Raw genomic sequence first — 17512 nt, 5'->3', positions numbered from 1 at the left:
AAAATGAGGAAGGTGCAGGGTAGATGTATTCCAAAAACAAAGAAATACTTAAATGCCAAAATAGTACAACCATGGCTGTCAAAGGAAGTCGAAACTAATATAAAAGCAAAAGAGAGGGCATACAACCAAGCAAAAATTAGTAGTAACATAGAGAATTGGGAAGTTTTTAAAAACCTACAGAAAGAACTAAAAGAATCATTAGGAGGGAAAAGATGAAATCTGAAAGCAAGCTAGCAAATGATATCAAGGTGGATAGAAAAAGATTTTTTAAGTATGTAAAAAGAGAGTTGAGAGTGGATGTAGGACTGCCGGAAAATAAGACCAGAGAAATAATAACGGGTCAAGGAGATGGCAGATGAACTAAATGAGTATTTTGATACAATCTTCACTGTGGAAGACATGAGCAGTGTACCAGGTGTTGAAGGGTGTGAGGGAAGAGAAGTGAGTGCAGTTACTATTACAAGGGAGAAGGTGCTCAAAAAACTGAGACCTAAAGGTGCATAAATCATCCAGATCAGATGAACTGCACCCTAGGCTTCTGATACAGGTAGCAGTCAAGATTGTGGAGGCATTAATAATGATCTTTCAAGAATCATTGGGCTCTGGCATGGTTCCAGAGGACTGAAAAATTGGAATTGTCACTCCACTCTTTAAGAATGGAGGTAGACTGCAGGAAGGAAATTATAGACCAGTTAACCTGACTTCAGTGGTTGGGAAGATGTTGGAGTCAAAGCTGCTCACAATATTGCAAGTGAGACCTCACCAGTGCTTTGTGAAGCCTCAGCATTACATTCTTGCTTTTATATTCTAGTCTTCTGGAAATGAATGCTAACATTGCATTTACCTTCCTCACCATCAACTCAACATGCAAGTTAACCTTTAGGAAATTCTGCATGAGGACTCCCAATTCCCTTTCCATCTCGATTTTTGAATTTTCTCCCTGGTTAGAAAATAGTCTACGCTTTTGTTCTTTCTACCAAAGTGCATGGCCATACACTTCCTGACACTGTATTCCATCTGCCATTTCTTTGCCCATTCTCCTAATGTCTAAGTCCCTGCTTCCTCAACACTGCCTGCCCCTCCATCTATTCTCCTGTCATCTGTAAACTTAGCCACAAAGCCATCAATGTCATCATCCAATTAATTGACATATAACATAAAAAGAAATCGTCCCAACACCTATGGAACATCTCTGGTCACTGTCGGTCAACCAGAAAAGGCTCCCTTTATTCCCACTCTTTGCCTCCTGCCATGTTGGGTAGTATAGATGTACAGAATCCAGCTGTCTTAAGTCTCCTCAGAAAGTGAGCATTGGTGAGGTTTCCTGATTGCATAGGATGTGTTCTGGGACCGTGAGATGTTGTGTGTTATGTGCACTCCCAGGAATTTGAAACTGCTCACAGTTTCCATTGTACCGCTGATAGTTAATACACTCCATCATGGGTCACCATAGTCTTTGGTCATCTGAAGAAAAGAATACATAAAGATCAAGGATTCAGGTCTAATATTAAGCTCTTGAACAGCAATGTCCTTGAATGGAAAATCCTACAAAAAGTTGTGGATAGAGTCTATTTCATTGGGGTAAAGCCATCCCCACCATTGAGCACATCTACACAGAGCGCTGTCACAGGAAAGTAACATCCATCATCAGCATCCCCAACCACGCAGGCCATGCCCTCTTCTGATTGCTGTCATCAGGAAGGAACTATGGCAGCTTCAGGCCCCACACCACCATATTTTTGTTTTATTTTCATACTTGAGCTTTTATCCCATTGTAAAGCTCTTTAACTATATCATCTGTATGAGAATGGCGTTATGATTAAAGTAGTTGTTGTTGTTGTTGTTGTTATCATCATCATCATCCTGACAAAGATTTGGAGGAATCTACAGAAAGTGTTGTGACAGGACTTCTCTAACACTTTGTCATGCGAACTGAGAGTTGTCCTCTCTGAAGCAGACTAGAGAGTGGGAATCATTGTTGTCTGGTAAATCAAAGTTCAAAGTAAATTTATTATCAAAGTACATTTATCTCACCACATATAATCTGGGCAAACTCAATAACTCTATAATGGCATGGTAATTATAATAGAATCAATGAAAGACCACACCAACTGTGCATCCAATCAGTGTGCAAAAGTCAAAAAACTGACAATAAATACAAAAAAAGGTAATAAATAAATAAGCAATAAATATCAAAAACATGAGATGAAGAGTCCTTGAAAATGAGTCCATAGATTGTGGGAACAGTTCAGTGATGGGGCAAGTGAAGTTATCCCCACTGGTTCAAGAGCCTAATGGTTAAAGGGTAATAACTTTCCTGAATCTGATGGTGTGAATCCTGAGGCTTCTGTACCATTTGACAAGGTACCACACGATAGGCTTATTCAGAAAGTCAAAAGGCATAGGATCCAGGGAAGTTTGGCCAAGTGGATTCAGAATTGGCTTGCCTGCAGAAAGCAGTGGGTCGTGGTGGATGGAGTACATTCGGATTGGAGGGTTGTGACTAGTGGTGTCCCACAAGGATCGGTTCTGGGACCTCTGCTTTTCATGATTTTTATTAATGACCTGGATTTGGGGGTAGAAGGGTGGGTTGGCAAGTTTGCAGATGACACAAAGGTTGGTGGTGTTGTGAATAGTGTTGAGGATTGTCTAAGATTGCAGGGAGACATTGATAGGATGCAGAAGTGGGCTGAGAAGTGGCAGATGGAGTTCAACCCAAAGAAGTGTGAGGTGGTACACTTTGGAAGGACAAACTTCAAGGCAGAGTACAAAGTAAATAGTAGGATACTTGGTAGTGTGGAGGAGCAGAGGGATCTGGTGGGTACATGTCCACAGATCCCTGAAAGTTGCTTCACAGGTATATAGGGTAGTTAAGAAAGCTTATAGAGTGTTAGCTTTCATAAGTCGAGGGAAAGAGTTTTGAGAGTTGCGGGGTAATGATGCAGCTCGATAAAACTCTGGTTAGGCCACACTTGGAGTACTGTGTCCAGTTCTGGTCGCGTCACTATAGGAAGGATGTGGAAGCATTGGAAAGGGTACAGAGGAGATTTACCAAGATGCTGCCTGGTTTAGAGAGTATGGATTATGATCAGAGAATAAGGGAGCTAGCTCTTTACTCTCTGGAGAGAAGGAGGATGAGAGGAGACATGATAGAGGTATACAAGATATTAAGAGGAATAGATAGTGGACAGTCAGCGCCTCTTCCCCAGGGCACCACTGCTCATTGCAAGAGGACATGGCTTTAAGGTAAGGGGAGGAAAGTTCAAGGGGGATATTAGAGGAAGATTTTTTTACTCAGAGTGTGGTTGGTGCGTGGAATGCACTGCCTGAGTCAGTGGAGGCAGATACACTAATTGAAATTTAAGAGACTACTAGACAGTTATATGGAGGAATTTAAGGTGGAAGGTTATATGGGAGGCAGGGTTGAAGGGCCTGTACTGTGCTGTATTGTTCTATGTTCTATCTTCCTGATGGCAGCAGTCAGAAGAGAGCATGGCCTGGATGGTGGCGGTCCTTGACGATGGATGCGGCATTGCTGTGACATTGTTCTGTGTAGGTGTGCTCAGTGGTGGAGAGGGATTTACCCATGATGGACCAGGCCATATCCATTAATTTTTAATGGATTTTCCATTCAAGGGCATTGGTGTTTCCATACCAAGCCATGATGCGACCAGTCAATAGATTTTCTACCGCACATATCTAGAAGTTTGTCAAAATTTTAGATGTCATGCTGAATCTTCTCAAGCTGCTAAAGAAGTTGAGATGCTGCTGTGCTTTCTTCATAATGGCACTTGCATGGCCCAGGAAAAGTCCTCTGAAATGTTAACACCGAGGAATTTAAAGTTGTTGACCCTCTCCAGCTCTGATCCTCTGATGAAGACTGGCTTATGGACCTCTGGTTTCCTCCTCCTGAAGTTAATAATCAGCTCCTTGGCCTTGCTGACCTTGAGTTAGGGGGTTGTTCTTATGGTACCATTCAGCCAGATTTTCATTCTGCCTCCTATATGTTGATAAAAGCTGCTTTATTTAGGAGCAAATAAAATCAAACATAAATATAGTAATTTGTCATTAAAGAGCTGAAAAATAATTATTTTGAGCAAAGAGGATGCTATCGCTACTGATGAGATACCTATTTAATGTTCCGATTATGATTTGAAAGATAATAAGTATGTGAAAAAAAGATCATTGGCATGTGGAATTTATTTATTTATTTGTTTACTTACTGAGACTGTGTAGAACAGGCCCTTCCAGCCCAGCAACTCACCATATTAAACCTGAGCCTAATCACAGCCGAATCTACTAACCAGTACATCTTTGGACTATCAGAAAACCCCAAGCAAACGGGAAGAACGTACAACCTTTCTTACAGAGAACCCTAGAATTGAGCTCTGAACTCCAACGCTCAGAGCTATAATAGCATCGCACTAAACCATGGGACCCCTTAGATTGAATTTGATGATTCACTGGAAACAGGGAACTTGGAGATCTTGGGATTTGCGACCATACATCCCTCAAAGTTGCTGCACAGCTTGATATGGTGGTTAAACCATAATTAACCATGCTTTGTTGGGGGTTAAGTTCAAGAGCCATGAGGTAATGTTACAGCTCTATAAAACTTTGGTTAAACCACACTTGGAGTATTGTGTTCAGTTCTGATCATCTCATTATAGGAAGGATGTGGAAACTTCAGAGAATGCACCAAAAGATTTACCAGGATGCTGCCTGGATTAGAGAGCATGTCTTATGAGGATAGGTTGAGTAAGCTAGGGCTTTTCTGTTTAGAGTGGAGGAGGATGAGAGGTGAATTAATTGAGGTGTGTAAGATGATAAGAGGCGTAGATCCAGAGGATAGCCAGAGACTTTTTCCCAGGGCAGAACTGGCTAATATGGGGTGGGGTGGGAGCAGGTGGCATAATTTTAAGGTAATTATAGGAAAATATAGGAGGGATGTCGGAGATAGTTTTTTTAATATACAGCATGGTTGGTGCTAGGGGTACTGGTAGAGGCAGGTGCATTGGGGACATTAAGAAACTATATGTTTTGATGTTCATGTGACAAAGCTAATCTTTAAATGTGTGTCTCTGGTTCAATAACTCAGACTTCTGAATTGTGTAGAAAACTGGATATCTATTTTTGCTGGGCTAGAGGAAATGTTGGGAATGCTAGGCATGCTGTGATTGAAGGTTAAACAATATCTGAAATGCTACTGGACCCTGTGCCTGATTAGTTATTTAAACATCAGGTATCTGAGGATGTGAGGACAGTTGCAGGATAAAATGGAAATACCAAATCTTTAACACTGCTTTCTTCCAGATATAAACATGTTTCACAATTACCAGTTTACCCCTTCCTAACTCTCCACCCTCCACATCCTTCAACTTTCAGACAGTTTGGAAGTTTAAATCCAGTAGGTCTGTCTCGAGGTTAAGTGCAATATTTTTGTTTCTTTCAGGAACTGGTAACATAGTGGCCATCATGATTTCTGAGCAGAGGGGTCGTGAGATTCTGCGCTATGTGGAAAGAAACTTCACTGTGTTGATGTCCATCGCAGTTGGATCATCACATTCTTCGAAGTATAGCCGTGGCTCTCTGGTCTTCGTCTCCATATCTTTTATTGTACTGATGATCACATCACTGGCTTGGCTGATCTTTTATTTCATCCAGAAATTCAGATATGCAAACCTACGTGGGCGCAATCAGGTCAGTAGCTTGATATTGTAAATACTTGTTATACATTCAATGCTAATTGTGATTCTAGAATGCAAACTGAAAATAATTTTGTCAAATGTCTGTTGAGACTCAAAATAGAGGGACATCCATTTAGAACAGAGATGAGGAGGAATTTCTTTAGCTACAGGGTGTTGAATCTGTGGAATTCATTGCCACAGACATCTGTGATGGCCAAGCCATTGGGTACATTAAGTTCTTGAGTGAAGTTTGTTCAAAGTAAAAAGAATTTTGATAGGCACATGAAAAAAGTTGCTTGCTTGAAGTTGAATGCAGGAAAACAAAGAAAAATAGAGTTGACATTTGAGGAAGACCATAAAACATAGGAGCAGAATTAGGCCACTCAGCCTATCATGTCTGTTGTGCCATTTCATTGTGGCTGATCCCTCTCAACCCCATTCTCCTGCCTTCTCCCCGTAACCTTTGACATCCCGACTAATCAAGAGCCCATCAACCTTTTTCCTCAGAAGAATATAGCATTGGGGAACATTTCATGTATTTATGAAAGTTGAAAATTGCAAACTGTTCAGTTTAGTTCTCCAAAGTGTTGAATTTCTGATCATTCTGTAACTCCAGGGACCAAATTCCTGATATTGTTTGCAAGTCTGTCTCAATCTTCCAGTTATTTAAAAAAATAATAATCTTGTTGACACTTTATATATTTTGATGATTTAATGTTGGCTTGTTAAGTAATAAATATGAATTAAGTAAAATGTGAATCTAATTTCTCAGTAACTGAGAAATGTAAAAACAAAGAACAGAACATAGGTTAAATCAGAAAATGTAAATTTTCAATAAATGTTCAGTCAATGATAAATATTTGAAATAATCTGATTGTAAAGAGGGTTTCTTTTTTCTTTGTTACTGTTGGGAAAGGGTTTCTTTGTTTTGTTAAAAGCAGGAATGTTTCTTTGTTGCGAGAGTGCTGGGAGAATTGTATTCCTTTGTAAACCAAATGGAGATTAATGTTCTTTCTTCTGAGGCTGTAAGCTTTTGTTGACGGGCTTTTGGGCAGATTGGCGCGAGGGGGTCGAGAGAGAGGAAGCAATGCTGTAAACTGGGCGAGGATCGGACCCCAAGCAGGGGTCCGAGGCCCGGAGGTACTCCGAGGAGGGGGGATGAAGTTAGAAGTGCTTGGTTGACCACTTCGGAGGGTCCTGAGCTGCGAGTCGAGGAGTTCGGAGGGGATCGAATGGTGGCCAGAAGACTTCAGTAATTGAGTTCCAACGGTTGTGCACGAAGTGGTTTGGACTTTGATAAGTTTGGCGCCTTTTCTTTATTTTTTCTCTTCATATATATTGTATCGTTATTAATCACTTAGTTATAGTAACCTTTATAAATTGTACTCATTTAATCTCTTATGGTGTACTGTCTGTTTTTGGGCGAGGTGGGGACATCACACAGCATCCACATCAGCTGATTACCCAGTTTGGCGGGGCAGAAGGCTGCTCCCCCTAGTCGAGATGAGCTGAGCGAGTCTGAGGCAACCCAGGGGGTTACATTGTGAGGTGCTCGTCCGGGATTGATTTCTGTGGAAGCTGTGTGATCACCCTCTTTAAATTGTGTCTGCGGCGAAGAGCTGGGGTGCGATTGCTGGTTATCACTGCGTGTGTGTTGGGTGGGTGGCTGCTGTTGGTAGCCTGGAGGTCATTGTTCGAGTTCCGACTAGCGCTGACGAAATGGTGGTGGGACCATGGGTTGTCCGTACTGTTTGGAGAGTGAGGAGTGACAGGTTGGGATGTTTCAACAGTGGTGAGCTCCGCCCGGTTGTTGGAATAATGTCCAGCCCTAAAGGGGCAGAGGTGTGGGCGGAGCAGACCCCTCAGTTGTTGGGTGAGTGGCAGTGCTTGGCTGAGGAAAAGCGACAGGGACGGGTTGAAAGTTTGAGTAGGCAGGCTGGTAACTTTGTTAGATCTGTCGGGCGCAATTACCTCAAAGTGACAGCTGCCAGTTCTGGGAAAGTGTGGGAAAATGAATGTGGTTTGACTGGAAGTCAAATGCCGCAGCTGGGGGGCTTATCATATCCGTGGCAGGAGATTGGTGGGAAGTTTTTAGGGTATCCCTTTTTGCCTAGGGGGGCAGATAAATTGCTTGTGGTGCCAAGGGAATCTGTCAAGGGGATCAGTTGTTCCGTTGATTCGAGAGGTGTCGGGAAACTTAGAGGAGGCCCAGTGGGGAAACGGCTTGGGGATTCTGGGGGAGCACGTTCCCAGCAATGTACCAACGAACTCCCGAAAGGAGCAGACCCTATACCTGAAGGCTTAAAGGGGCCACGCGCACAGGTGTTGTTACGGATGGATGGAAGTCAAGTTAAAGCCATCCTCGGCACCGGGGCGCCGGTTAAGTTGCTGTACAGTTTGTCTTATAACCGTTATTGGAAGCATTTACCCTTGACAACATTGAGGGCACTGGAGATTCAGGGTACCAGTGCCGGTGATTATCCAGACGACGGTTGTTGGTCAGTGAAAATGGAGTTCTTAGAGGCAAATGTGGAGGAGACTGAGGTTCATGAATCGTTAATGCTGATGTGTCCGGACCCTGTTGAGACGGGCAGAGTTTTTGTTTGGAGAGAACCAATATCCTGCTGGTGCGCTTGGGGGCCTGCCCGGAGGAGGCGGGTGAGCGCTGTTTGGAGGCATTGTCGATGCACCCAGAGTTTTGAGCTGCTTATGCGGATGTGTGTAGCAGCATTGGGCCGATACCGAATTCAAACGAGCCAGTGGTGGGACGGCCTGGGGGAAGTATCTGAGGGTGAGACCCTCTTAGTGGACGCTGCAAAATACCACGAGGGAGGGGAGTTGACTGCTGAAGACACCTCGGAGAGAGAGAGGTTGCGGCGACTGGCCCCTACAGCCATGGAAGACGTAGGCAGCGTGTGTGTGGATTATATTGCACTGAAGAGGCGCACTGTCAGTGACCAGAATATGGCCCTGAGGGCCGAAGAGGCGATGGCCTGTCTGTGTGGTGTGAAGTGGTTTAAGGTGCTGGATCTGAGGAGTGGATGTTGCCAGATCCCGATGAGTGAGGCCGACAAGGAGAAGACGGCCGTTATAAATTCCCTAGGAGTCTTCCGGTCTGAAAAGATGCCACAGGGCATATCTGGAGGCTTTGCAACCTTCCTGTGGGGCAGGTGGAAGACCATAGGGGATGTGGAGGCGTTTGGAGTTTTGGTGTATGTGGATGATCTCTTGGTATTTGGATTTGCCTCAGGAGAATATGAAGTGAGGTCGTTGCAGGAGCAGCTGAGAACTACCGAGTTAAAGTGTTTTCTGGACACGTGCCAGGGCTTGCGAAGGTCACAGCTCGTGAGTGACTGTCTCTATGGAATCAAGTTTGAAATGAAGACGGAGAGACGGGAGAAAGTGATCTGGAACCATTCGGAAGACTTACAAGTTGGAGAGAATGAAGAAAGTTGTCTGACTAAGGGTAATAGCAAACTGAGAACCCGGAGAGGGGAGTTTGCAGAGGTGAAGAAATTACAGACAAATCTCAGAAGAGAGATGCGGAAGCTTGAAGGGAACCTGAGGATGACCATCGACAGTTCAAATGAAGTGCAAAACCTGAAAGTTGATCTGGAAGAAGTCATGAGGAAGAAAAAGCTGGAGAGAAGTGCAATGAATACTGAACAGGATGCTGAAGAGACTGCGGGAGTAGTGCAGGCCACGTGATTCCGTTTGGAAAAGATCAAACAGCAGCTACCGATCACAGAAATGAGGAAGAATACAGATTCGATAGATGATGTGCTGGATGTGTGGTACATGCTGCCTTTTGCTGACTTTCCCTCGATTGAGGAAAAGTCCTTTGGCCCTTCTCCCATTGAGTCAGGTGTAGCGGGGAGGGCTAGCTGTGTGCAGTGTGGGGCATGAGTGAGAGGTTGAGAGAGGAGTTGGTAGTGGGCCCAAGGTATCCCCAGTTGTGTCCGAGCCTGAAGGGTTTAGGTGAGGGGGTACGGAGGTCTCAGAAGGGTTAGGGAACTCCCAGATAGTTGGCCTAAGTAGCGCCTGAGGAACAGGGCGTGAGGTTTACTGTGTGGGGAGGAGATGTCACTGTTTGTGCTTGGGTTACGGTGTGTTGGCAGGAAAGGTGGCGAGTTATTTAATAGTCATGAGGACATGACTTTTATTTGGTGGGGGGAGAGTGTAAAGGGGGTTTCTTCTTTTTTCTTTGTTACTGTTGTTTTGTTAAAAGCAGGAATGTTTCTTTGTTGCGAGAGAGTGCTGGGAGAATTGTATTCCTTTGTAAACCAAATGGGGATTAATGTTCTTTCTTCTGAGTCTGTAAGCTTTTGTTTTTCGGGCTTTTGGGCAGATCGGCGCGAGGGGGTCGAGAGAGAGGACGCAATGCTGTAAGCTGGGCGGGGGTCCGAGGCCTGGAGGTACTCCGAGGAGGGGGGATGAAGCTAGAAGTGCTTGGTTGACCACTTCGAGGAGTTCGGAGGGGATCGAATGGTGGCCAGAAGACTTCAGTAATTGAGCTCCAACGGTTGTGCATGAAGTGGTTTGGACTTTGATAAGTTTGGCGCCTTTTCTTTATTTTTTCTCTTCATATATACTGTATCGTTATTAATCACTTAGTTATAGTAACCTTTATAAATTGTACTCATTTAATCGCTTATGGTGTACTGTCTGTTTTTGGGCGAGGCGGGGACATCACACAGCATCCACACCAGCTGATTACCCAGTTTGGCGGGGCAGAAGGCTGCTCCCCCTAGTCGAGACGAGCTGAGCGAGTCTTGAGGCGACCCAGGGGGTTACATGATATTAAAGAATAATTTATTTCCAAGGTGTGCAAAGCAGAAGGGCTTTTGACATTTTAGGTGAAAATTTGATACATAAGACACTGACAAAGAGCTTTAATGAACAAGGTGGCATTTTGAATCTAGGACTTTTTCTCAGATATTATGAATTAACTTTGGAGATTAATTGCTTTAGTTCCTGAGTATAAATTCTCTGGTGCTTTGAGTAGCAAGAGAAATAATTTACAACTGACCAACTAAGATCCCTACCTATAATAGAGATATGCAAAATTATGAGGGGTGACCGTCAGGAGAGGGAAGGGAGGGCATCAGGTAGTGGAGAGTACCCCTGTGGCTGTCCCCCTTGACAATTAAGTACTCCATTTTGAGTGCTGTGGGGGAGGGGGGAATAACCTAACTGGGTGAAGCCTTTGGCACTGAGTCTGGCCCTGTGGCTCATAAGGGTAAGGAATGGAAGAGGATGGCAGCAGTAAAAAGGTACTCTATAGTTAGGGGTACAGCTAGGCGAATCTGTGGGTGTGAAAAAGAAACAAAGATGGTAGTTTGCCTCCCAAGTGCCAGGGTTTGTGATGTTTCTGAGCATGTCCACAATATCCTGAAATGGGTGGGTGAGCAGCCAGAGGTCGTGGTACATATTGGTACCAATGACATTGGTAGAAAAAGGATGGAGGTCCTGAAAGCAGAATATAGGGAGTTGGGAAGGAAGCTGAGAAGCAGTACCTCAAAGGTAGTAATCTTGGGATTGCTGCCAGTGCCATGCAACAGTGAGGATAGGAATAGAATGAGGTGGAGGATAAATGCGTGGCCAAAGGATTAGAGAAGGGGGCAGGGATTCCCCTGCTTTTTGGATCATTGTGACCTCTTCTGGGGGAGATGTGATCTATACAAAAAGGGTGGATTGCACTTGAATCTGAAGGGAGACCAATATCCTGGTGGGAAGGGTTTAAACTAGATTTACAGGGTGTGGGAACTGAAGTGAAGAGGCAAGAGGATAGGGAGGTTGGAGCACAAGTAGAGACAGCTTGTAGAGTTTGTGAGGAAGAATAGGCAAATGTTAGAGCAAAGATGCACTCAGCCTGATGGTTTGAGATGTGTCTATTTTAATTTTATATGTTTCACAGACAAGGTGGATGAACAGAGCATGGATCAAAACATGGAACTATGATGTTGTGGCCATTACAGAGACTTGGATGTCTCAGGAACAGGAATGGCTGCTGAGTGTGCCAGGCTTTAGATGTTTCAAAAAGGACAGGGAGGGAGGTAAAAGAGGTGGGGGCATGATGTTGCTAATCAGGGATAATGTCATGGTTGCAGAAAAGGAGAAAGTCATGGAGGGATGGTGTACTGAGTCAGTGTGGGTGGAAGTCAGAAACATGAAGGAGGCAATAACTCTACTGGGTGTTTTTTATAGACCCTCCAATAGTAACAGGGATATTGAGGAGCAGATAGAATGCAATAATAATAAGGTGGCTGTGATGGGAGATTTTAACTTTCCTAATATTGCTTGAAACTCCTTAGCAAAGGGGTTTAAATGGGGTGGAGTTTGTTAGGTGCGTTCAGCAACGTTTCCTGACAAAATATGTAGATAGGCCAACTAGAGGAGAGGCTGTACTTGATCTGGTATTGGGAAATGAACCTGGTAAACAGCTGCGGTCCCAGCACCAAACCTTGTGGTACCCCACTGGTCACAGCCTGCCATTCCGAAAGGGACCCGTTAATCACTACTCTTTGTTTCCTGTCAGCCAGCCAATTTTCAATCCATGTCAGTACTCTGCCCCCAATACCATGTGCCCTAATTTTGCCCACTAATCTGCTATGTGGGACTTTATCAGAAGCTTTCTGGAAGTCCAGGTACACTACATCCACTAGTTCTCCCTTGTCCATTTTCATAGTTACATCCTCAAAAAATTCCAGAAGATTAGTCAAGCATGATTTTCCCTTCATAAATCCATGCTGACTTGGACTGATCCTTCTACTGCTATCCAAATGTGTCGTAATTTCCTCTTTTATAATTGACTCCAGCATCTTTCCCACCACTGACATCAGGCTGACTGGTCTATAATTCCCTGTTTTCTCTCTCCCTCCTTTCTTGAAAAGTGGGACAACATGTCCACCCTCCAATCAGCAGGAACTGTTCCTGAATGTATAGAACATTGGAAAATGATTACCAATGCGTCCACGATTTCTAGAGCCACCTCTTTAAGTACCCTGGGATGCAGACCATCAGGTCCCAGGGACTTATCAGCCTTCAGACTCAACAGTCTATCCAACACAGTTTCTTGCCAAATATAAATTTCCTTCAGTTCATCCTTTACCCTAGTTCCTTTGGCCACTATTACATCTGGGAGATTGTGTCTTCTCTAGTGAAGACAGATCCAAAGTATCTGTTCAACTCATCTGCCATTTCCTTGTTCCCCATAATAAATTCACCCTTTTCTGTCTTCAATGGCCCAATTTTGGTCTTAACTATTTTTTTGCTATTCACATACCTAAAGAAGCTTTTACTATCCTCCTTTATATTCTTGGCTAGTTTACCTTCGTACCTCATTTTTTCTTGGCGTATTGCCTTTTTTGTTATCTACTGTTGCTCTTTAAAAGCTTCCTAGTCCTTCCTAGCTCATCCTTTGCTATGTTATACTTCTCTTTTATTTTTATACTGCCCTTTACTTCCCTCATCAGCCACGGCCACCCCTTACTCCCCATAGGATCTTTCTTCCTCTTTGGAATGAACCGATCCTGCACCTTCTGCATTATTCCCAGAAATACCTGCCATTTTTGTTCCACTCTCTTCCCTGCTAGGGTATTGTTCCATTGAACTTTGGCCAGCTCCTGCCTCATAGCTCCATAGTTCCCTTTGTTCAACTGTAATACTGACACATCCGATTTTCCCTTCTCCCTCTCAAATTGTAGGTTAAAACATATCATATTATGGTCACTACCTCCTAATGGTTCCTTTACCTCGAGGTCCCTGATCAAGTCCGGTTCATTGCACAACACTAAATCTAGAATTGCCTTCTCCCTGGTAGGCTCCAGTACAAGCTGTTCTAAGAATCCATCTTGGAGGCACTCCACAAACTCCTTTTCTTGGGATCCAGTACCATTCTGATTCTCCCAGTCTACCTGCATGTTGAAATCCCCCATGACAACTATATCATTACCTTTGCGACATGCCAATTTTAACTCTTCATTCAACTTACACCCTACATCCAGACTGCTATTTGGGGGCCTGTAGATAACTGCCATTAGGGTCTTTCTACCCTTAGAATTTCTCAGTTCTATCCATACTGACTCTACATCCCCAGATTCTATGTCCCCCCTCACAAGGGACTGAATATCATTCCTCACCAACAGAGCCAACCCACCCCCCTCTGCCAGTCAGTCTGTCCTTTCGATAAGATGTATAATCTTGAATATTCATTTCCCAGGCCCTGTCCGCTTGAAGCCATGTCTCTGTTATTCCCACAACATCGTACTTGCCAATTTCCAACTGAGCCTCAAGCTCATCTACTTTATTCCTTATGCGGTAAGGAAGTTCTAGGCTTTTTCTAGAGTGGGTTACATGGTCAGCATAACATTGTGGGCCAAATGGCCTATAATGTGCTATAGATTTCTATGTTCTATGTATAGATAGGATAAATGCAAGCACTGATGTTGGGTGAGATTTGTGAAACTCTGTTTTACAGGGTGTCTCTAAATATGACATGTTCGCCCCTTGGTCGCCCACCCAACCCGCAGTTTGTGTGAATGCTGTGTGATTTCCTGCTTCTGCAATAGCCTGTCAGCATGAAATAGCAGATTGCACACTGTGTGCAATTGGTCCATTCTTAATTGATTCTCCTCAGCCAGTTCAATAGCTGCTTTACACCACAAGCAACGCAGTTTTCTCTAGCTGAAAAATACAGGTAGAAAGTTTCTCTCCTTTCTCCTGAAACATGCATCTAAAACCCCGTCATAAGCTCCATTGGGCTTCCCATTGTGTCAAAAATGCTTTCAAGTGCTTGCACGTAGCCTGCGGAAGTAGCTAAGTGGTTCTCTGCCTTTCAGGATCTCACTACTTCAGCAGCCAGACATTTTTAAACTCTCCTGCAGCCACTGTCTTTTCACATTATCAGAGCACTGTCACTCATCCAGCATTTGAGAGGTCTGCTCTGCCCAAGTCTCATATTCATCCTCCCCCTCGGGGGTGGGCTGCACTCTTGAGAACATTCTCGGCCTACGATAACTTTGACTCTCCGCCAGTGCACTTTGCCATGTATCCGCCAGAGACGTAAGGGCCGATACCGACCCAGAACTTTCACCCTTCACTGGAGGACTCATTAGACCTTCCGCATCAGACCACTCCTTCCCCTCGCTCAGCAGAAACAAGAGTAGCTTGTCTTTGAAGTCTCTGGCCTCAGTTACGGGAAACATGGCTTCCAATTCGGCACCTTCGCCTGCACTCTACTCTTCTTGGAAACTATGGACAGCCCATGGCCCATCCTCTCCAGGTACTCCAATAGTATCTGGCAGACCAACCCCCATTACGCCAGCACTAGTCTGAACTAAAATGAAATCTTTGCCTGCCCTTTGGACAAACTGCCGCTCCATGATCGTAATTTTTTGTAATGTTTGAATGGTACTTAAAAGCCTAATCAGCAACTCATCTGAGCTTCAGATATCCACCTGACTCAGAACACAAGCATTAGCTACAGGTAATCTCTTTGAATCGCACCAGTGCTTAATCCCTGCAGCATCCATAACCACTTATCTTAATCACTTTCCTAGACAATAACTTAACACAGGCTTAAACACAAAACCACTTATCAATTCTTAGGGCAATCACACAGCATCCAATGAAATCAATCCCAGGACAATACCCCCACAATGAAACCCCTTATTATTGAGTCTCTCCAGAAACAGCTCGTTAGTCCCTTGCTAACAGCCTCGGACTCTGGTGAGAAATTCACCTTTCTCTGACTTCATACGTTGAGAGTGTATACAATTTTTGTCCTGCCAAATCTGTGAGATTGGGATGACTCACCCACCTAAATCGCAGTTTGAATTGACTTTATTTCTTACATCCTTCACGTACATAAGGAGTAAAAATCCTTATGTTATGTAAGTTTACGTCTGAATGTGCATTGCATAAATTATAGTAATTTGTAATAAATAGTATGTACAATAAAATATACAACAAAATAGTCAATATAACTTAGAAATACAATTGTGTCATAGTGAATTAATCAGTCTGATGGCCTGATGGAAGAAGCTGTCCAGGAGTCTGTTTGTTGGTTCTGGCTTTTATGCTGCGGTGCCATTTTCCGGATTGCTGGCTGGTGGCATAGTGGCATCAGTGCCAGACTTCAGAGCGAAGGCTCCCAAGCTCGATCCACCCAGCTCCCTTGCACGCTTTCCATCCGTGCGGGGTTGAGCGTTGAGCTAGCAGCTCAACCTCGTAAAAACAAGAAAGCCTGCTTAAAAAATCCGTCACGACGGCATCCTGATGACTCCACTCGGAGTTACAGGCTTTCTTCTTCTTCTTCACCGTTTCCTGGATGGTAGCAGCTGGAACAGTTTGGGGTTGGGTGATTCGGGTCCCCAGTGATCCTTCCCACTCTTTTTACACACCTGTCTTTATAAATGTCTTGAATAGTGGGAAGTTCACATCTACAATTGTGCTGGGCTGTTCACTCCACTCTCTGCAGAGTCCTGTGCTTGAGGGAAGTACAGTTCCCATACCAGGCAGTGATGCAGCCAATCAGGATACTCTCAATCGTGCCACTGTAGAAAGTCCTTTGGATGTTGGTGAAGCAATATATTCTGTTTTGTGTATCCCATCATAGAAAGAACAAAAAGTCTATAGAAAGCATGTAGGATCGAATCAGACATTTCCCTTTCTCTCATGGTCACTTTCCTCTTCTATCAGATTCCTCCTTCAGCATTTTATACCTTTTCTACATGCCACCTCCCAGCTTCTTACATCATTCCTGCTACCACATCCACCCATCTTCCCTCTCACCTGTCACCTACTAGTTTGTACTCCTTCCTTTCCCTCACCTTCTTATTCTGGCTTCTTCCATACTTCCTTTCCAGGCCCAAAATGATGCCTGTTTTCCTCTCCATAGATACTGCGTGATCTGCTGAGTTCCTTTTGTGTGTGTTGGTATGGATTTCCAGTATTGCTTATGTTTATGATAGAATTAGATTTAATATTATACTCTATGTTGTTAAGTTCGTGATTTTTATGGCAGTAGTACAGTGCCACACATTAAAAACTATAAATTACAATAAGAAATACATTGAAAAATAAAATACATTGTGCAAAAAGATTGGTTAACTTGAGTAATGCATATAGCAACTGGAAGTGACAAAGAAAAGCAAGAAGTAAGTTGCTAAATGAACTCATTGCATCAGGCAGGATCTAGAGGCAAACTGTTAACATAGAAACATAGAAAACCTACAGCACAATACAGGCCCTTCAGCCCACAAAGCTGTGCCAACCATGTCCTTAACTTAGAAATACCTAGGTTAACCTATAGCTCTCTATTTTTCTAAGCTCCATGTATCCATCCAGTAGTCTCTTAAAAGACCAATCGTTTCCGCGTCCACCACCGCCACCAGCAGCCCATGCCATGCACTCACCACTCTGCATAAAAAAACTTAACCCTGACATCTCCTAAAAAGTTATGACCTTGTTTGATAGGCTGAGTGGCTATTTTCTTTCATGAGGAACAATATTGTAAAATTACCAATTTATTATCCCTGTGGAGAATGAGGAGTAGGTTGAGAATTTCTTCCCAAACAGTTGTAGAGAATGGTTCAGGCTTGGGCTGTAGCTCCTTATTGGAGAAACCCATTAAAGTATTGAAATACTTGATGCAGTGGAAGATAATGGGGCCAAAGGAAGAATTAACAACAATGCCAGGCTTGGTTTACATAATCACATCTTACATTTATGTAACATTGACTGTTTCAAAGCTGGAGCTAATTCTGAGATAGACTTGATGTGTTATCTTAAAAGCAAGGTGGAAATAGGAAGTTCAGAAATTC

The 17512-nt window shown here is 43.7% G+C and overlaps 1 protein-coding gene across 4 annotated transcripts in view; it reads left to right on the top strand.

Moving 5' to 3' along the window:
* The window catches only part of rnf130 (ring finger protein 130), a 183483-nt gene that overhangs the window by 33134 nt on the left and 132837 nt on the right, over nucleotides 1-17512 (top strand). For all 4 annotated transcript variants that reach the window (XM_059990701.1, XM_059990703.1, XM_059990702.1 and 1 more), the window contains exon 2: nucleotides 5453-5700. In XM_059990701.1, the coding sequence (XP_059846684.1) occupies nucleotides 5453-5700 (248 nt within the window). The remainder of the gene's footprint in view (nucleotides 1-5452; nucleotides 5701-17512) is intronic.

This window comes from Hypanus sabinus, chromosome 15 (assembly GCF_030144855.1).
Source record: "Hypanus sabinus isolate sHypSab1 chromosome 15, sHypSab1.hap1, whole genome shotgun sequence".
Lineage (NCBI taxonomy): Eukaryota > Metazoa > Chordata > Chondrichthyes > Myliobatiformes > Dasyatidae > Hypanus > Hypanus sabinus.
The sequence above is the reverse complement of the archived record's forward strand: the minus strand, read 5'-3'. Positions and strand labels throughout refer to the sequence as shown.